Source organism: Anastrepha obliqua, chromosome 3 (assembly GCF_027943255.1).
Source record: "Anastrepha obliqua isolate idAnaObli1 chromosome 3, idAnaObli1_1.0, whole genome shotgun sequence".
NCBI classification, from domain to species: Eukaryota; Metazoa; Arthropoda; class Insecta; order Diptera; family Tephritidae; genus Anastrepha; species Anastrepha obliqua.
Genome location: NC_072894.1, coordinates 128,495,586 through 128,514,856, shown reverse-complemented (window position 1 = coordinate 128,514,856; position 19,271 = coordinate 128,495,586). Strand labels below are relative to the sequence as shown.

The 19,271-nt window shown below is 36.7% G+C and overlaps 1 protein-coding gene across 7 annotated transcripts in view; it reads right to left on the bottom strand.

The window, feature by feature from the left end:
• The window catches only part of LOC129240694 (long-chain-fatty-acid--CoA ligase 5), a 30,422-nt gene extending 11,461 nt beyond the window's left edge, over positions 1–18,961 (bottom strand). Inside the window, exons 1-4 of one of the 7 annotated variants that reach the window (XM_054876637.1) lie at positions 18,657–18,867; positions 17,857–18,175; positions 7,889–8,257; positions 4,362–4,516 (exon numbers count right to left, since the gene is read on the bottom strand). In XM_054876637.1, coding sequence (XP_054732612.1) covers positions 4,362–4,516; positions 7,889–7,964 — 231 coding nt within the window. In that variant the 5' untranslated portion in view covers positions 7,965–8,257; positions 17,857–18,175; positions 18,657–18,867. The other 6 variants (XM_054876638.1, XM_054876642.1, XM_054876641.1 and 3 more) reach the window with 6 other exon arrangements.
• Positions 18,962–19,271: the final 310 nt, after the last annotated feature.

The window sequence follows — 19,271 nt, the reverse complement described above, 5'->3', positions numbered from 1 at the left end:
AAGCAAACTGTTGTGTGTCCCCTGTGTAAATTTTACCAAAAAATCCCTTCATTCTGTATGAAAAATGGGATGCATAATAATTTTTTTTTTTTTGTATGTTTATTTTTCAATGTTTTTTGGTTTTTTATACAACCATTCCAAATTAAAGGCAACACGTTGCTGCAACATTGTCTTTGATTTCGCTCAAATTTCCTGCTCGAAGCGTCGAAAATCGATTTTAAAAACAATTTTGACTTTTTTTTTTCATAGAAGTTCTGCAGGTGGCAAAAATCAAAAAGGTCGGTAATAAAAGGCGCTAGGTCTTAATATAAGTCAAAATATTCTGATCCGATTTGCATAAGTGGAGTACCGTTGAAAAAATTATAAGCCAGATAGTGTGATTATCTACATAATTTTTCAAAAAAAAAAATGGAGAAAAAGGATTTACTTTTTAATTTTCAAAATTTCTTTCCATATTCATAAAATTGTGGAACTGAAAACTTTTTGAGTCTTTTATTTAATTGATCTTTACTAACAGCTGCACCGAAAAATAAGCAGAAACTCCATTCATAAGAGATGAAGTTTCCTTTGTACGTTTTGATGTGTTTGAGGAGTAATTTGATTTAAGAGAGGAATGCGGGGGGATTGAACAAAAAATCATTTCCAAGATGGATTCTCAAGGTTCTTCAGAAATTATTCTCTTACTTTTCCGTTTTTGTTACTTAAATTTGAATTTGTTGATGTTGTGTCAAATTGGCATTTTATTCAAGTGACGATGTGTGTTAGAAACAGCAAAAGTGGATCAAAATTAGATCTATAGTCGTTTTTTTTTCTCTATCTAATATGCTCAGGTTGTTTGTCAAACAATAAAATACCAACAAAATCTCCTTTGGCTCTAACTTCTTAGGCCTTTGCCCTTTATTGAGTGAGTATTTGTTCATATGTATGCATGTGTGTATGTAGTGTGTAGTTGTTAGCGCAGCATCACTTATATTAACTAAGGGAAAGCATTAGTTGCCACAGCAACTACACCAGCCTCTGCAATCGACTATTCTTCGTAATTACACTATTTATTTCTACATAAAAATAGCAAAATGTATTTATTGTTGAATCTAACTTTATTAGTTTATTGTTGTTAAATTTTGAGTTTTCTGTTCAAATGTTTGAGCGATTTTCTGTCACTTTTACGTAACACTCAAGCACGATGTTGTCATTTCATTTAATTAATATTCAAATGGAATAAAGTGATCGTTTATTTTATATGAGGACACTTCTTGAAACGATTCGAACTTTTGATTTGGCCACACATTCACAAAAAAAAATCATTCCCAACACTATTGACACCTCCGCTCACAATTACTTTTATTTCTCACTTTATCCGCTTCACTGCTCAAAGGCACAGCTTTAAAAATATCGACGCGACGTTTAACTGCAAACTAAAATTTTAAAACTGTTTTAGAACAACATCTGCATTTTCGAAAATTCCATTTTTCGAATTTGTCTCGTAGCAGCAAATACTCGCATTAGAAGAAAAGTCCACACAAAGCATTGTGAGAGAGAAAAAGCACAGATACGTAATCATCCATATACACATGCATATATGTATGTACATATATATAGGTATGTGCGTACGTGTGTAGGTGCTTCGTGCAAATTTTCAGTAGATCAGTCGTTTTAGCTAAATTTTCGAAGTGAAGAACTAGACAAAAGTTCCTCCTCTACAATCGCCAATATTCGCTTCTCTCTATAGGGGATTGTCTCACGCGATCGCCGTTTTTTTTGGCACATGTAGCGCGAAGCAGACCTGGCAGCGCATGAGCTGAGTGGGCTGGGAGGCGTGCAGGTGGTTCGGCATGCAGATAGTGGCTGTGTGGTGGGCAGCGCATCAGCAGAGCATCGATTTTTGGATATTTTCTAATATAATAAATTTGAATATTGGAAAAATGGCTTTAATCTATTTTTACTTGCCGCTGTCATTTATTTTCTGGCACAAAAAAAAAACTGCCACATTGAGATCTCGATTAATTTTGAAACTATTTTAGTTTTCATTTATTATAATCTACCCATACTAGTACATGTATTGTATCGAAGATTTCAACAAAGAATTGATTAAACTGGATTGAAGGCTACTTAACCCTTTACTGCATGAATTAATGATGCGTTGACAAACAAAATTGTTTCACGGTGTAAATAGCTTTATTTGATTAGCAAGAAGAGATATTAAAAGAAAAACAAGGAAAAAGTTGTATATTTTGATTTTTTTTTTATTTCGGATCCATCTATAAAACCTAGTTTTTTAGTATAGAGAACAGTTGAAAAATTATTATCCGTCAAGAAAGATTATTTTTTGTCAAAAAGTACTTACGTTTTACTCCATTATAGTTTTTTGAATCACTCGCACTGCAATTCTGCTTTTTCACCACTTGCACAAAAATGAGGTTATTTCGAAATGTCTAAAATCATAGCCATTTTTTCCGTTTATTATTGATAAATATACATTTTTTTTTATTAAAATAGCTTGAAGTATTTTATAATACTTAATTTGGAAATAAAATTGAATCAAAACTGCAGTACCATAGATGGGCTCACATGCTGTAAAGGGTTAATTTAACTAATTTTATTCTGTGTTTATTGTGGTCTTATTTATTTGTGGTCTTCTTAAAAGAGACGAGTCGATGTTGATGGGCTCTGGCGGTCATGTTTTTGGGGGGGGCGCCTGTCAAATCTGTTGTTCATTATTCCGTCACAGCTACCAAATCACCAAATGACGAGTTACTCGAATGAAAATTTATTATGAACGATTTCTCCCGCGGAGCTGACATTATTTGGCCACTAAGATTTTTTGATTTTTCGCGGTTAGGATCTTCCTTGTGGTTTTTCTGAAATCACCAGGTCTAAGACAAAAAAATTCTAAACGGTCAAGCCGTCAACATAACTTAAACTCAGCAGAGTCATTGAAAATTGAACGATGTCATATTCCATATACAATGGCGTACTTGGACCTTTTTATCAAATATAATAACTCACACACAGCTTATTTTATAGCATTTCAATCAGCCCTCAATGGAAAACCCTGTATATAAAATTTCTCCAGAAGATATTTTTCAATTATGCCTTCCCAGTACGTGCGAATGCGCGTGCTGCTAAATTTCAAAAAAACTACCAAAAATTATTGCGGCGATACATAAAATAAAAAATTACGAAAATATATAAAATCACATGCATATTTGTTTATTAAGCTTCAATCAATGAAAGCCGATTAATATCAACGGAAGTTATTTGAATGGTTCTAGAAACTGTAAACAAAATTCACGCATTCCATATTTTTTATTCAAACACCATAAATGTGCGAAAAATGATCAAAGCGATATTAGAAAATAGAATTATTTAATTGCGATTGTGCTAATAATTTGAAAAACCACAAGTTTTTTTTTTAATTTTTTATTATAATTATTTTTATATTTACAAATATGTTTAAATACTTCTTTGAATTCATTAGCCGACAAACGCCCGCCGCCGGAACGTTTGTTTGCCACGTCTATATGTACATAGATAATAAAGGCATATCTGCAAGCAGACTGTGGTTAAAACACCAAAGTGGGCTCGTCATTACATGGAGATGTGTATGAGTACATTGGCAATTCCACAGTCAGTTATATGTATTGAATACAAAATAATTACGAAAACTATATTTGTATCTTACATTTGTATCAGCCTTTGCGAAAGTATGCCTATGTATGCGTACAGTGGAGTAAAGTATCGTAAAAGGTGCTTTTTAATCTTAGTATCAACTTCTCAAAATTCATCCCGGCAAATCTCATGACTGTTCCACTATACCTACACTTATGACGTAATTTGGCAAAGTCGCTGTGTCTTAAATCAAAAATAAAAGAAAAATATACATACAAATATACCTTACACCAGAGCGATTTCACAGACATGCGAATCATGTGACATCAGGTGCTCCCTATTAAGCGCACGGGTACGGTATAAACGTAGGTATAAACGTGTTTATATTCGAAAAAATAAACTCGTTATTTAAAACATCATACCAATAACGTAATGAAAAAATTAGATAGAAGAAATAATCAGCCAAGCAACATTTTTTTGGTGATGTGCAAGTTCGAATAGTTTGAAAAAGAGATGTTTTTAATGACGTCCTACTTGGCATATATACACGTTTTGCTTTGGCAGAGAACAACAACAATTTTCAAGAATAGCAGAGCAAAATCACTTTCCCTTTCTGTTTGACCAAAAGGAAGAGCATTTTTTGCGCTCTAACAAGTGGCGTGAAATTTTACAATAGATGTATGAGTGTGTGTTTGAGCAGTTTTAGAGTGATTTTCTCAACCCAGCAGGAGGCCTTAAACTGCATTACTCACCTCCAAAACTGGCGCTTGATTATCCAGAGGCACTAACGGCTTTTCCGGTATGGGGCGTGATGCCAAATAATAGGCCGTCGCAGCAGCGAGACCCGACAAGGTGACAATACCGGCCGTCCCACCGAAGTAATACAAATATCCATCGATTTCATCCACTGGAATAATGCAAAATGTTATTTAAAGAAAGCCAAAAGCAATAGTTTTAAATCTTATTGAAAACTTCAAATATAACCGTAAAAAATGTTAACCTGAATTAACCTGAATTTTGCTGAAATTTTCATTCAGCATAATATTGTAATTGCACAAAGGATAAATGTAGCAAAAATAAAGGCCTGCTTTAATGCAGCTTAATTAATAGATCAGGTCAAATCACACTATGCACAAAAAATACTTCTAAAAGACTCGAAAACTGTCAATAAATTTAACAGAGCAGCTGGCAGCTCTCACTGATATTGCCACCTCTTCAAGCTCAATCTTATGTGGGTTCTAGGCCATAGAGACATTGAAGGAAATTGCAAGGCCGATGAGCTAGCCAGAAAGGGTACTAATCGTCCACTTGCAAATTAAGGATAAAAAATAATATTCTCCAAGAGGCCAAAAGATCATAGAGCGAAGAAATCACTTGTGTTACAACCAGGCTAATTTGGCCGCAAATAGATAAAAAAATATCAGTAGAATTGCTCAACCTCACAAAGAGAGCATCTCGAAGGCCGTGGACTGTGTTACTGGTCATTGGCTGATAGGTGAGCACTGTCATAAATAGAGACGAGCAGAAAGAAGAAACAGGAGAACACTTGCTCTGTAATTGTCCAGCCTTAGCTAGGAGTAAAGCAAGGTTGTTAGGAAAATATCCGGTGTTGGGATAAACCTATTCTACGCTTCATAGGAGTGCCTAATTTTTCTAATGATAAATAAACACTGAGGCTCCCGTGGTCCAGTGGCACCAGAACGGACCTACATGGCCTAAGTCAGCTGGCTATTAAAAACCCAACCAACTCTGACAGAGTTATTGATGTGTGCGCTCCCTGGTGTTAATTCATGTTATACGAGGGGTGCCTTTTATATGTCGGGATTAGAGAACAAAAACAAATTTTAATCATCGAAAATCACTTTATTGTTTTTCAAAATATTCCCCATGAATATACACTTTTGCATGCGTTTGCACCAATTGTCGAAGCACTTTTGCCACTCTGAATGAGGTACCTCCAAAACATGCATTCTGAATGCCGCACCCGCTTCTTCAAGTGTCGAAAAACGTTGACCTCTCAGTTTGTTTTTTACGTACGGGAATAAAAAGAAGTCATTCGGTGCCAAGTCAGGACTATACGGCGGATGACCCATTAATTCGATGTTTTGGGTGCTCAAAAATGCAGTTGTTTGAGCCGATGTGTGAGAGCTCGCATTGTCATAGTGAAGAGTGATCCGTCTTTGGCGATTGGTTTTCCTAATTTCGTGGAAGACAACTGGCAAACAACTGGTTGTGTACCACTCAGAATTTACTGTTCTGCGTTATTCTAGTGGTACGGTTGCGACATGTCCAGTTTTTCCGAAAAAACAAGCGACCATTTGCTTGGAAGTGCTTCGTGCGCGAACAACTTTTGTTGGATTTGGCTCATCTTGAAACACCCATACAGCCGACTGCTGTTTACTTTCGGGCTCATACACGTAAATCCATGACATCACCTGTCACGATGTCATAGACGTGTTTCGAAGCCCCGCGATCGTATTTTTTGAGCATTTCCTTCGACCAATCGACACGAGCCTTTTTTTGAGCAATTGACAAATTGTGTGGGATCCAACGCGAACAAATTTTTTTGACAGTCAAATTTTTATGCAATATTGAATGTATGCTGGTCCCACTAATGCCTAAGATTGTCTCAATCTCACGATAGGTCACATGACGATCTTGCAATATCAGTTCGCGCACAGCATCAATGGTTTTCGGAACAACAACTGATTTTGGATGACCTTCACGAAATTCGTCCTGGAGTGAACTACGACCACGATAGAATTCACCATACCATCGATAAACACTGGTCCTTGATGGAGCTTCATCGCCAAAAAATGAATTAAGTTCATCCATGCAATGTTGCTGAGTTAATCCACGTCGAAAGTTGTAAAAAATAATCGCACGAAATAATGGCACGAAAATGTTCACGATTTAATTCCATTTTTGGACCGAGATGAATATTTTAAGTTACTGTAAACAACATAAATAGCGCTGGTATTTCAAAACGTTCTGAGTACGTAAAAGCCAAAAAATGTCAAACTTTGCGATACAGCTGTCAGTTGCCAGATTGCAACACCAGGGTTGCCAAATCCCGACATATATTATAAAAGGCACCCCTCGTATATTTTCTATTATATGTATGCTTGCGCATTAGTTTGGCCCAAAAAAGAAATCTTTTTCTTGACGCTGCCCCAGAAATTTTTTCTATGGTCCTTTTTTAATTTTTATTATTTAATGTTTATTCTTTGAAAATTACTATTGAATTCTCATGAGAAAAATTCACGTATATTTTTAATCTGAATTGGCAAATCTCCGAAAATTCAACCCCATGCTGTATAAAGCTATTATTTATCGCCACTCCAAAATAAATTTACAATTTTTTTTAAATAAAATATTAAAATATTTATCTCGGGGTTTGTTTATCCTATGCTTTATTAAAAAAAATATTTAAACTATTCCTTACAGGGATCCCGAAAAACCCCCTAAAATAGTTTTTTAATTTTAAAAATTAAAATATTCATCCCGTTTTTTTTTAATAAAAGAAGAGTATAATTTTTGTTTTTTAATTTTTATCCCATGCTTTATTACAAAAAAAATATTTACACTTTTCCTTATCGGGGCTCCAGGACATAGGAACATAGAGGGAAATGAAATTGCTGATGAGCTTGCCAGAAGGGGACTGAATTGGCCTCAGAGACCTCCCGGTCATCGGCATCCCCCTGAGTGTTGCACAAATTATTTCCCAGGAAATTGCAGAAAAGATGGAGTTCGATTTCTTCATGTGCTATTTCGAAACCCCTTTGACCCCAGTATAATAAATGGAGGACTTAGAAAGTCCTGGAGTGCCAAACTATAAAGCAGTGTTTACCGGTGCGGAAAATCTAGGTTTACCATTTAAACCCCATTGCAGGAGATGTGGGGACCTTTCAGAGAAGTAGACTGTTGAGCACTTTCTCTGCAAAGGTCCGGGTTTGGCAGCCAGACTGGCACTTCAACTATTTCACCTACCTACCTATTCCTTATCGGTATCCCAAAAACTACCCCAAAAATACGTCTTTTAATTTTAAAAATTAAAAAATTAAAATATTAGTAAAACACGAGTATAAATTTTTTTAGTCGAAAAAAGTTGGGGGTAGCATCAAGAAAATATTTTTTTTTATCCATCCAAATGTACATACTTATGCGTGCTATCGATTTTACGTATATTGCCTTACTTTCCAAATAGTAATTTTTAGTTTTAATTTTAAATTAAACTTTAAATTTAATTTTAAAAACTTACATTAATGTGTATACTTACGCAAGTATGAGAAGTTGCTCACTATAAAGTGATTAAAGTACGCTAAAATGGATTTTTCCGGCGTCATCACTGACATCTTTGCAGATTAAGATTATACGAATAGCCTTTTATTGCCTTGCTGCGGTTGATATTTTCTATGTTACTCTTGTTGTTGTAATTTATTGTCGAAATATTTTAAAATAACATAATTTGTTTGGAATCGACTATTGGAAAGAGCTTTTTATACTTTCAATTAGTATTTTGGTAATTAAGCACTGGCAACACCTTCAGTTCATTCGAAATTCTACTTAATTTTATAATTTCGCGTATGTATATGAATGTAGTTTACTCGTTTCTTTTGTTATTACGTGAAGAAAGTAATTGTCGATTCTGAAAAAAGAGATATTTACTTCAATTCCATCCACCAAATAGGAGTAAGATTTTTCAATATGTGTTTATATGATCTACAAATACTTATACTCGTACATATCCACATACAATAAACGAGTTTGCTGGAAAAAAATCGACATATTTGTTCTTTAACAAAATAGTTTTGCTCATTTCATCATTCAAATCTCTGATTGTCACTAAAGAGCTTTAGTAATTTACGCTTCGGGGACGGCATTAAACTGCAGGGTATCGCAGTAATAGTCCAAAGATCAAGGCGGACACTAGAAATTGGAGCAGAAGTTCATCGTAAGCTTATCGAAGTTGCATGCGCCACAATGCTTGTCAGCGCCAGCAGCTGTCTAGTTCACAAGTAGCAAATGACTGACGTACGACGTCATTTGCAAATATAATATAATATTATAAATGATAAATTTCGTGCCTTCCTGTACAACCGTTATTTACTCGAACAGTTAAAATTGATTGTGGAAAAATTATGGCATAAAAAAATATATCCATTTTTCCTAATTAAAATGAGAAATTTTTAAACAGATAACTTATCTTTGCATCGTTGCACATTTCAAAAACAATAACAATGGTAAAAATATATTATTTATAATATATTTGCCAAAGTTGCTTATTTGTATGAGTTCATATATCTGCCTTTTTGCACAAATTTACATTCATGTACATTAAGGAGATCTGTGGAAATGAAATAATTTAAATAAAATTTGTGAAAATTTGCGATATATTGGAAGGGGTCTTTCAAAATATGGAAAAATTGAGATCCTTTTAGGAGATCCTTTAAAGTTATAATCTGTGAAACAGTCGCTTCATGAATGCCTAATTATTGATCACGTCGAGATATCGATGTTGAAGGTTATTCCGCAACACTTTCCGCTACAGCAGCACTATTCTCAACAGGACGTTCCGTTTTTGGTCTGCCAGTACTTTTTCTACCCTCGACAGAGTCAGTTTCTTGAAAGTTGTTCACCAACCATTGAACTGTCAACTCATTCTGACGATTTCTTCCACCAAAAAAAACTTTTGCGATAAGTTTTTGTTATTGTTCTATCAGCTTACTAAACCTTGTCAGTGCGGTGTAGTCATCGGTCGTCGTCGTCTAACTCATGTAACGGGAGACCCAGAAAACGTGCTGTTTCGACGGATTGGATCCAAAGGGAAAGGGGTGTTAGATGAGTAGAGAAATAGGTTGTTAGTGTCGTGCGGTGTGCCTTCTCATGCTGGACATATCGCACCCTAAATACAAAAGGGTCAAAGGGTCACAACTCAAAATTTTCCAAAACTGAGTTTTTTGCATAAATTAATTCAGAGTACACATTTCTAGCTGCTGCAAATATTTCGTTCACATAACTATCTTCTTTAACTGGAAAAATACAGTTATGTCTATTTTTATGTCAAGTGTGTTGCTTTTGCACGATCAACTAAAGAGAATTATTTTTAGTTGCGTTAATGGGCTCAAGAAAAGCTGATTACTTTTATTACACATAAAGAGTTTTATTTTGAGTTCTGCCTCTATAACTGTAAAAAGTGATAAATTTCGTGGTATATTATTTTGCATTGTGCCTCTTTAGTTGTGAAAAGTGAGTTCAATTAGGTTAGGAAACTTATAAAATTAAAACATTTTATCAGTTAAAAAGGCACAACTTAAGATATTAGGAGGTTGGATTAGTTTTAAAGCTGACACACATATGGCGCTATTTATCACTTTATCGCGTTGGCAATACTGAATATATATTCATGACAAAGCCTCATCCCTAGGCTTTGTTTATCAGTATCTGTCATTTCGCTGAAGTATAAACAACGCAGTGTTTTCGTGCTCCGAGTATGCCAACTTTCGTGCCGTCGAAACGCAATTTGCGGGAAGCTTTGCTTTTCTGCTTCAATTTGAAAAAAAATACAGCCCAAGCCCGTGAATTGCTGCAGGAGGCCTACCCAGACCATACTCCGTCGATTTCAACATGTGAGTACTGGTTTCGACGATTCAAAAGTGGTGATTTTCACACCGAAGACAAGGAGCGTCCTGGCCAGCCCAAAAAGTTCGAGGACGCGGAATTGGGGGAATTGGTAAACGAGGACTCGTGCCAAACCCAAGAAGAGCTTGCTGAATCATTGGGCGTTGATAAATCAACCGTTTGCACGCGTCTAAAAGCGATGGGAATGATCCAAAAGCAAGGACATTGGGTCCCGTACGAGTTGAAGCTGCGCGACGTCGAACGGCGATTTTTTACGTGCGAATTGCTGATCGAGCGACAAATTGGAAGGGTTTTTTGCATCGGGTGGTGACTGGCGACGAAAAATGGATCCACTACGATAACCCAAAACGCATCAACGTCGACGGCCAAGCAGAATATTCACGGCAAGAAAATCATGCTCTGCATTTGGTGGGATCAGGTCGGCGTCGTATATTTTGAGCTGCTCCAACCGGGCGAAACAATCACGGGGGATCGTTATCGACTGCAATTGATGCGTTTAAGCCGGGCATTGAAAGAAAAACGGCCGGAAACGGTAAAAAGGCACGACAAGGTTATTTTGCAACATGACAACGCTCGGCCGCATGTTGCTCAACCTGTCAAAAAATACCTTGGAACGCTTGGCTGGGAAGTGTTACCCCACCCGCCGTATAGTCCAGACATAGCTCCCTCCGATTATCATTTGTTCCGGCATATGAGTCTCGATTTGGCGGACCAGCGGTTCTCCTCGTACGAGGCTACCAAAATATGGGTTGAGTCATGGATAGCCAAGCAGCGGCCAGAATTTTGGAGAAACGGCATCCGGAAATTGCCCGAAAGATGGGCGAAAGTTGTAGCTAGCGATGGCCAATACTTCGAATAAAATATTTTGTACCGTTTTTTCACAATAAAGCCCCAAATCTTCGAAAAAAACCTTTAAAACTAATTCAACCTCCCAATAATATCACTAGTTAATCGAAAAAATTTCAGTTAAAGAGTCATAAATCAAAATTTTGTTTTATTTTCGCAAACATATTATAAAATTGAAAAAAATATAGTAGAACCTTCTTCTATGTTGTATATTTTCATGATGGAACAATATTTTCTTTAAATATTACAATAATTTTTACATAAAACGTTTTTCGTCTCTCCTGAAAATCTTAGTATTTTGAGTTGTGACCCTTTTGTATTTAGGGTGCGATATATTGCGTATGCCTGGGTCGATTATTGATAAGTTGGAGTTTAACCTACTGCAATGTCCAGAGCGTAATTGAGTCAAAGTTAGGCGGATCTCGCGAGGCAGCTGAAGCTCCTCGTCTGCAAAAGGCGGTGGTTGGACTTCGATAACGGGGGTCGGAAGACTAGGAACATGGTAAGGTCACCCGATGAATGTCGTTTAGTGTCTATCTGTAGACTCACCGGCCAGTAGTTGGGTTTTGTCCTGGATGTCGACAAAGATCGACCATTTTCATAATAAGTTTCAATAATTTTAATGCGTTGTTTCATCGCTTCAAATTGTACATCTGTCTACGTAACAAAGAAAAGTACAGTCTAGGAATTATTCACTACTGACACCCAGGCGTCACTTTTGAAATACCCTTTATAGCTATAAAATATATATGCAATCAATGTTTTACCACGAATTTGTCTTAAATTACATTATTTTTATTTAATATTTAAATTTGTTTTTATGGTTTTAACATTATTTGAAATTTGATTCCGCGCTTTCCGGTGTCGTCTGCAACGCTGCTAGTAAATTTTTATTAATGACTTCAATAGACTCAAAACGAGTACACTGGAGCGGTATTTTCGATTTTGGACCGGATCTTTTAAATGTGGTGACTGACAGCGGATATTTATGGAGTTCTACATTGAATTTAAATTTAATTTGAATGTGAGTTGTCCTCAACAAGTTTAACTGAATGTGTAATGAAAATATATTTGGAAGTTATTTATTTCTGGTATTTCACCTTTGAAGTCGCATAAATACATATGTGATTAATCAAAACCAAGACGCTGAAAAGTGCTAAAGAACGGAAGCTTCAAAATGTAATAAATATTTTATACAATGCCCTTACATGAACCACAAGAAAATAAAATTATTTAAGAAGAAAGAAATTAAAATATTTTCTAAATACAATTAATTTAATTTTCAAGAGCTTGTATAAACACAAATTAATATTTTTGAGCTAATACCTTCCGTGCTAGGGATTATGTTCATCTGAATAGTTTCCAAAATTTCTAACCTCACCAAAAACGTACCACCCCAATGCGCATCCATCTCCTCAGCCATGCACATATTATCGATTGCCGCAAATCTTTAATCTCTTTGCCGTCAAACAGCCCAATGGCATTGTGGCCTTTTGACCTCCTTTGCACGCATGCATCCACAAGGAAGTATCCGCGTAAACATATCCACACATACAATTTATGAGCATTAAATTAATGTGTACTCCTACAAATAACTCCACATGCCTACACGCATACATATGCACATGTATGTAGTACTCAGTACGAATAAATATAATATAATATTTGCATGACTTTACCATTGTAGAAATAGTGAATATTCATCCAATCATAACCCCATAAACTGCTGCTCTTGCCGAAGAACTACCACCAAATAAGTAAAAAAAAATTGTTAGTGACTTTCGTATGACATTTTCAACACATCACCCCTTCACTACGCTATAATGACAGTAGATTGACATGAAAATCCACATACCTGTAAATAGCCGGATGATACACATACATACGTACACATGTACACTTAATGTATATATGTAGAGCAAATAGCGTACGCCTGTGACTTAATAAATGCGTACAAAATGTATTTTTCCACACCTGTGCGTTTTATTCGAAAACTTTCTATACAATTAAAGAATTTAAAATGTAAATGTCACGCCAGTGAATGATGGCACCTGTTCTTAGGCCAGTCATCAGAATGTCGGCATATGGGGTGTCTTTTACAGTCAATTAACGACACACTTAGGTCACGAATACTAAATTCTGTTAAATACTGGCCAGCATAAGATATACACACATACATTTGTACGCAAGTTGGCTGTTATTATTACAGGTCCATATTAGAAGGCGACCTCTAACGTGGCCCATTGTGCTTGTCCTTTCGCATTAAATGAGAAGGTTCTTGATAAATGTAAGTCGATGGCCGTTTAAAGGTCAAGCGAGATCAGCGCGTGCACAGAGACCGCGTTCCGTGTTCCATCGTCTGGCATATAAAAACCCCACACTTGTGTCTGAGAGATTCACTTTACTGATACCTAGTGAAGATTTGTATCTACTCTCCGCCTTCTTAGGGATTCCCTTTGGTACATTATTTGATAAACTGTTCAGTCTGTCGTTTGTACTAGGCCTTTTATTACAATCTGATAAACCTTTTAACTTCCCAAACGCAAATGACCTAACCTGCATGTGCTTTGATAAGCCCAGAGAAAGGGTCAGGAATATACAATAATATATGAATATAGCAGGAGGAGCTCGGCCAAACACTCAAAAAGGGTGTAATAGCCAATTATATATGTAAATATTTATAACGCCACATTTTGCCACATACGAGGTGCGTTCAAAAAGTATCGCGAATTTTGTGTTTTTTCAAAAATTATTTATTTATTCATTAATATCTATTTCGTCCCCTTCAAAGTAATCCCCATGGGATATTATGCACTTGTGCCAACGTTTTTTCCAATCTTCGAAGCACTTAAAAAAATCTTTTTTTATCTTGTTCAGCTCCTCCTTCGATGCCGTCTTTATCTCGTCAATCGTAGCGTAGCGTCGTCCTTTCATGGGCCTCTTCAGTTTCGGGAACAAGAAAAGGTCACAGGGGGAATACGGTGGCTGTGGCATCATTAGTGTGTTGTTTTTGGTCAAAAAGTCGCGCACAAGCAACGATGTGTGAGCAGGGGCGTTATCGTGATGCAAGAGCCAATTTTTGTTCTTCCACAAATCCGGGCGTTTCTGGTGGATTGCTTCGCGCAAATTGCGCATAACTAACAGGTAATATTCCTTATTGATCGTTTTACCCTGTGGCAAGAACTCACGATGCACAACGCCCCTGCAATCGAAGAAAACGGTAAGAAAAACTTTTGCATTCGACCAAACTTGGCGCGCTTTTTTCGGTCTTGGTTCGTGCGGCAGCTTCCATTGAGATGATTGAGCTTTGGTTTCCACATCATAACCATAAACCCACGATTCGTCAACAGTTATGATACCTCTGGTGCAAATTTGGATCGTCGCGAAGAGAGTCCAACATCTCATTAGCAGTGTTCATGCGCTGCTGCTTTTGATCGAAATTGAGCAGTTTTGGTACGAATTTTGCGGCGATCCGCCAATCGATATGTCTAGGTCCTCAGCAACTTCTCTAATTTTCTTCACTTCATAAATTTGTTCGTCTGTTGTTGAAGTGCTCGGGCGTCCGGCTTTCGGCGACGCTTTTCGTCGTTCACATCTTCTGGGCCTTCCGAGAACATTTTGTACCACCGATAAACGTTGCGTTGGTCCAAAGTAGCTTCTCCGTATGACACAGTCAACATTCGGAATGCATCCGCGCACTTAATTTCGTTTTTCGCATAAAATTTGATACAGGTTCTTTTTCTCCATCTTTTTGAATTGGTAAAAATCAAACGAGCCGAAACACGTGCAAGCAAAGCAGCTGTCAACAATTAACTGAACATTCAAAATGGCCGAACTCGTTGGCATGAGTGAGAGACATGAGTACCAACATATCACCACAAAAAAATCGAGATTCGAATATAGGTAACCTGCGAAAATTTAAAATATGCGATACTTTTTGAACACACCTCGTACATAGTTCAGCTAGCTCATTGGCTTCATGGTCGCCATGACCATGACCTCTATTAATTTGTCATTAAGGGTCAATTAAGGTCCATTAAGGCGATCTTCCATCAGTTTCGGGTAATTATGTAAGGCAGAGCTCCTAAGGCTGCCTTACTGTCCAATATAATGTAAACAGATTAGTATGAAAGATATAAATCTCTAGTCTGGCTACGTTTCCGAGCTTTTAAAATTCTACAATTTTGTTTGTGTCTTGAAAATTTATCAAATTCAATGCAAAAACCCATCATTACTGCTACTTCAATGGAAAATTTTAAATTTCATAGTATTTAGCTTTCAAAATATGTTAGCAAAGTTAAAAGCATTGAAGCGTAAATATTTAAATGTTAAATAACTTCTGATGGCGGCTGCAATGTGCCTTCGTTTTATTTGTACTGTTTTATTGATTTGCGACACGTGGACTCGCCTGAATGGCTTCTAGTTCGTTATTCAATTAAAACACCACCACACACTCGGCATTTTTATTACTTGCACCTGTCCCTGCTTTTGAGCAAGTCCTGCACATCTATACATACATATTCGCTACTAAGTTGATCAATTAACTTATTTTGGAGTATCTATAATTATTTTTACAATCGGCATCGCAAAAACTTCATATTGGCTTTAGGTTCGTCTAGCGTCTCCGCATTTTTGGAGTATACAAATAATGGTTTACGGGCAGGTTCTATAATTCGCTTCTGAGTGAATTTCATGCAATTGGCAAAAAATGTCAATGAAATTCACTCGGAAGAGAAGCACAGAACCTGCCCGATGGCCTCAGAAAATAGTTGAAATGCATTTCCCATTAAGTAAGCAGCTTTTTTACAAGGAGAAATAAAAAATTCCCAAAATTTTTCGTTATATTTTGACGCAGAATTGACATAGCTATAATTATTCTTATGCAAATGATTCCAAGCAGTTTTTCGACTAACCTTCAATTCTTGGAAAATGGAAAATGTGCTCACACGTCGATGCGACTCGACGATTTCCACCGTTTTACTGACGCATTCGATGCTACGTTCCGATCATAAAAGGTACATTTTTTTTAGGTTAACCGCAAAATGTTAAATATTTGTTTCGAAGCGCAATTCCACCTTTATTTAAATCACTCTTTATATTTCTAGCCTAACAATGAAAAATTGAGATTTGCGTTTTTTTTTTCAAAATATTCTCAAATTTTTGCTGCACTTTGCCCAGTTGCGTTTTTCAGGACGTTTTTTAAATTTTGTGGGGTCCAACGTCAATATACTTTTTTACAAAATCTTATTGATGCTCGTCCCACTAATGCCCAAGAATGCCTCAATCTTGCTCAATCATTTCCCGCAAACATCGATATTTTCTAGCAACAACAAACTGATGTTGGACAACCTTCCAGGAATTCGTTGGTGAGCAAACTGCGACCACGAGAAAATTCGTTATATCAATTTTTCCTGTGCTAAAGGATGATGACTGCTCTCCATATAACGTCACGTCAAAAATTGTGTCAAGTATTCGTTGGAAGATGGATTTTCAAGCCCTGTAAGCAACACTAATATGGCTGACACATCAAAACGTCCTTTGTATGTTTTTGGTAAAATATGTCGAACTGTCGAATGGGAATGTTGGCTAGCGCCGAACAACAATAGAAGCGCCCGAGACCAGACATAAAATTGGCAAACTCTCGTAGTATCAATGGTTCACCAAAGACATCGAGCGGAAAACATTGAGAACATTTCACATCACCAATATGTTGATGATTGCAAGAACTGCAAACAGGACCGGATCAACCAACTCAAGACTGCTCTACCCTTTTCTAACTACTTAAAACACATTTTTTCTATTCTAAAGGTAATTATATTCTTAATTACGCTATATTTTATCAGGTGTTTCGAAACACTTGTTTGAGATACAAAAACTGTAGGATTCCCAGAACGTTCTTTGTCCTGCGTGCCAGTGTACTTGCCCTACTGGCAACCTTGTGAAAGTGACGGGCTCATGAGCAGGTTAATGCGTGTAACCAGTTTCCAATATTGAAGCGCTTCCCTTAAAAAAACTGCTCTTGCTTTTGCTTACCGTACCGTCGTCCGATGCGTTGGCGTGAAAATAGCCGCAAAAAATTTGATTATCATGCCTTGGTAATTTGCAATATGACATTGTAATATAAAAAGGAAATTATTTTGCCATTGAGGACTCAACTCTTCAAATTACACTTGCATTCAATGAGACATTTTCAAATTTATCCCTAGCTTATGCGGCGCCCCTAGGCAGTTGCATATACACTGCATTATGGATAATCCGGCCCTGGCTAAAAAGCACATAGTCCATCCCATTGAAGCGTGATTTTAAAGTGGACAACACTACAACAGCTTATGAAACGTCCATTGATTCCACACCAACCAGTTAATTTACGTATCTTTCATTCCATGGAGCATTCCAACACCGAGTTCTTTGAAATTGCGAATCGATTTCAAAAATCACTTACACCCGTGGCATTTTTGGCAAAATTTCAGACTTCTCAGAAATATTAGGCAGCAAAAATGTTGACTCAAATTGCAACTGAACCTAAGCTTTGACAGAAATAGAGACAATTTTTTGGATTTTTCTCGCGCGTATGCAGAGGTAAATAAAAAATGAATAGCTGTGGCCAGAGTAGGATTTCCATATTACTTCCACATGGACTAAATTTTTATTATATTATATGACTTTCACTTATATATAAATACTATTACACATACAGTGTGCTATTAAAATAAATCTCCACCCCCTGCTATGCCATTACATTTGGTTTTTCATACTTACTGCTGCAAGGTATTGTTAACGTTGGCTGTGGAAAATTATCGATTTTTCCACATTTTGTAACTACGAGTATTAAAGCTTTTATTTGAATTGACTTTTGCCCAGAAACTTTTCTGTTTGTTTTTCTTTTTTTTTTTTTGTTTGTTGAATAAACCTGTTTTTTAATTTTCACAAAATAATAATGAAAAGTCTCCCAGTTTTTATGTGGCCGATCCGTTGCTCTTTGAGAAATGCCTTTATGTATGTAATTCGCAGTCTTAAAAGGCACGTGCGAGTCTTCTGCTGCCACTAAATACACTTTTTATACTGCAGTGCAGTCTCACTGCAATGTGACAGTGTGCAACAACAAAGAAATGCTTATGAAAAGTTCACAAACAGAGACGAACTAAACGCATTGATGGGGTCCTTATTAAAGCGGGCCACAAACACGCAACAAAGCTTAGCAATCGATTGAAGCTCGTTTGCCACACACTCTGGATCGGTTGACGATTTTCATTTCACTCTTTTCGCCGCCGAATAAGCATCGAACGTGGAAAGCAAACAATTGCCAAGAATGGTATTTATTTATTATGAATTTTGCCCGCTTCCGCTCAGGTGTACACTTCGAAATCCCACAAGAAATCGTCAACTTCGCCACATATCCAACCGATTGCAAGAAAAACTAAAATTTTTGTCAACTTTCAATCTGTCGCAAGAAACGCCACACACAGTCGATCTGTTGGAAATTCCACCGTTTATTATGATTTGTTGCGTGTTTGTGGCCCGCCTAATGTTGAAAAATCGTTAACTTCTGCGTTGCTTACGCTTGGACAGATGTGATATTTTAGGCGCACTAACTATTCGAATCTTCTTAGTCTAAAAAGATATTCAAGGCAGGCAAATACATAAACTTGATATGCACACATACACACGCAGCCACTATTTTCAACCGGAAAAGCACACAAAAAATCGATTGTAACAAATTGCCGGTCTTAGCGGTACAAAAAACGTCGGGTATACTTAAATGTCAGATTCGTACTAACCTCGACGGGCTTCGGGACAGCATAAAGTTAGCGATTATTGACAGCGGCAACGAGTAAATGGCAGCGACCAGCGACTACCAGGGTTGGTTCAAGATAACCGAAGAAGCAGAGCACGAACAGATAGAAGTATAAATACATATACATACGTACATGCGAGATATGTAACGGACATGCATAAAAGTAGCAACTGCGTTACAATCAAAGTTGCAAAATAACGAAAAAAAAAACAATTTTTCTGCTGACGATTTAATACAGTGAATTTAGCTTTTTTAATAGTTGCGGATTATTATTACGACATTAAATTTGAAATAAGAAATAAAGTGCGCGACAAGGCATTTCATTGTTTTTACACATATTACCCATATGCGTACATTAGGGTGGTCATAATATATAGCA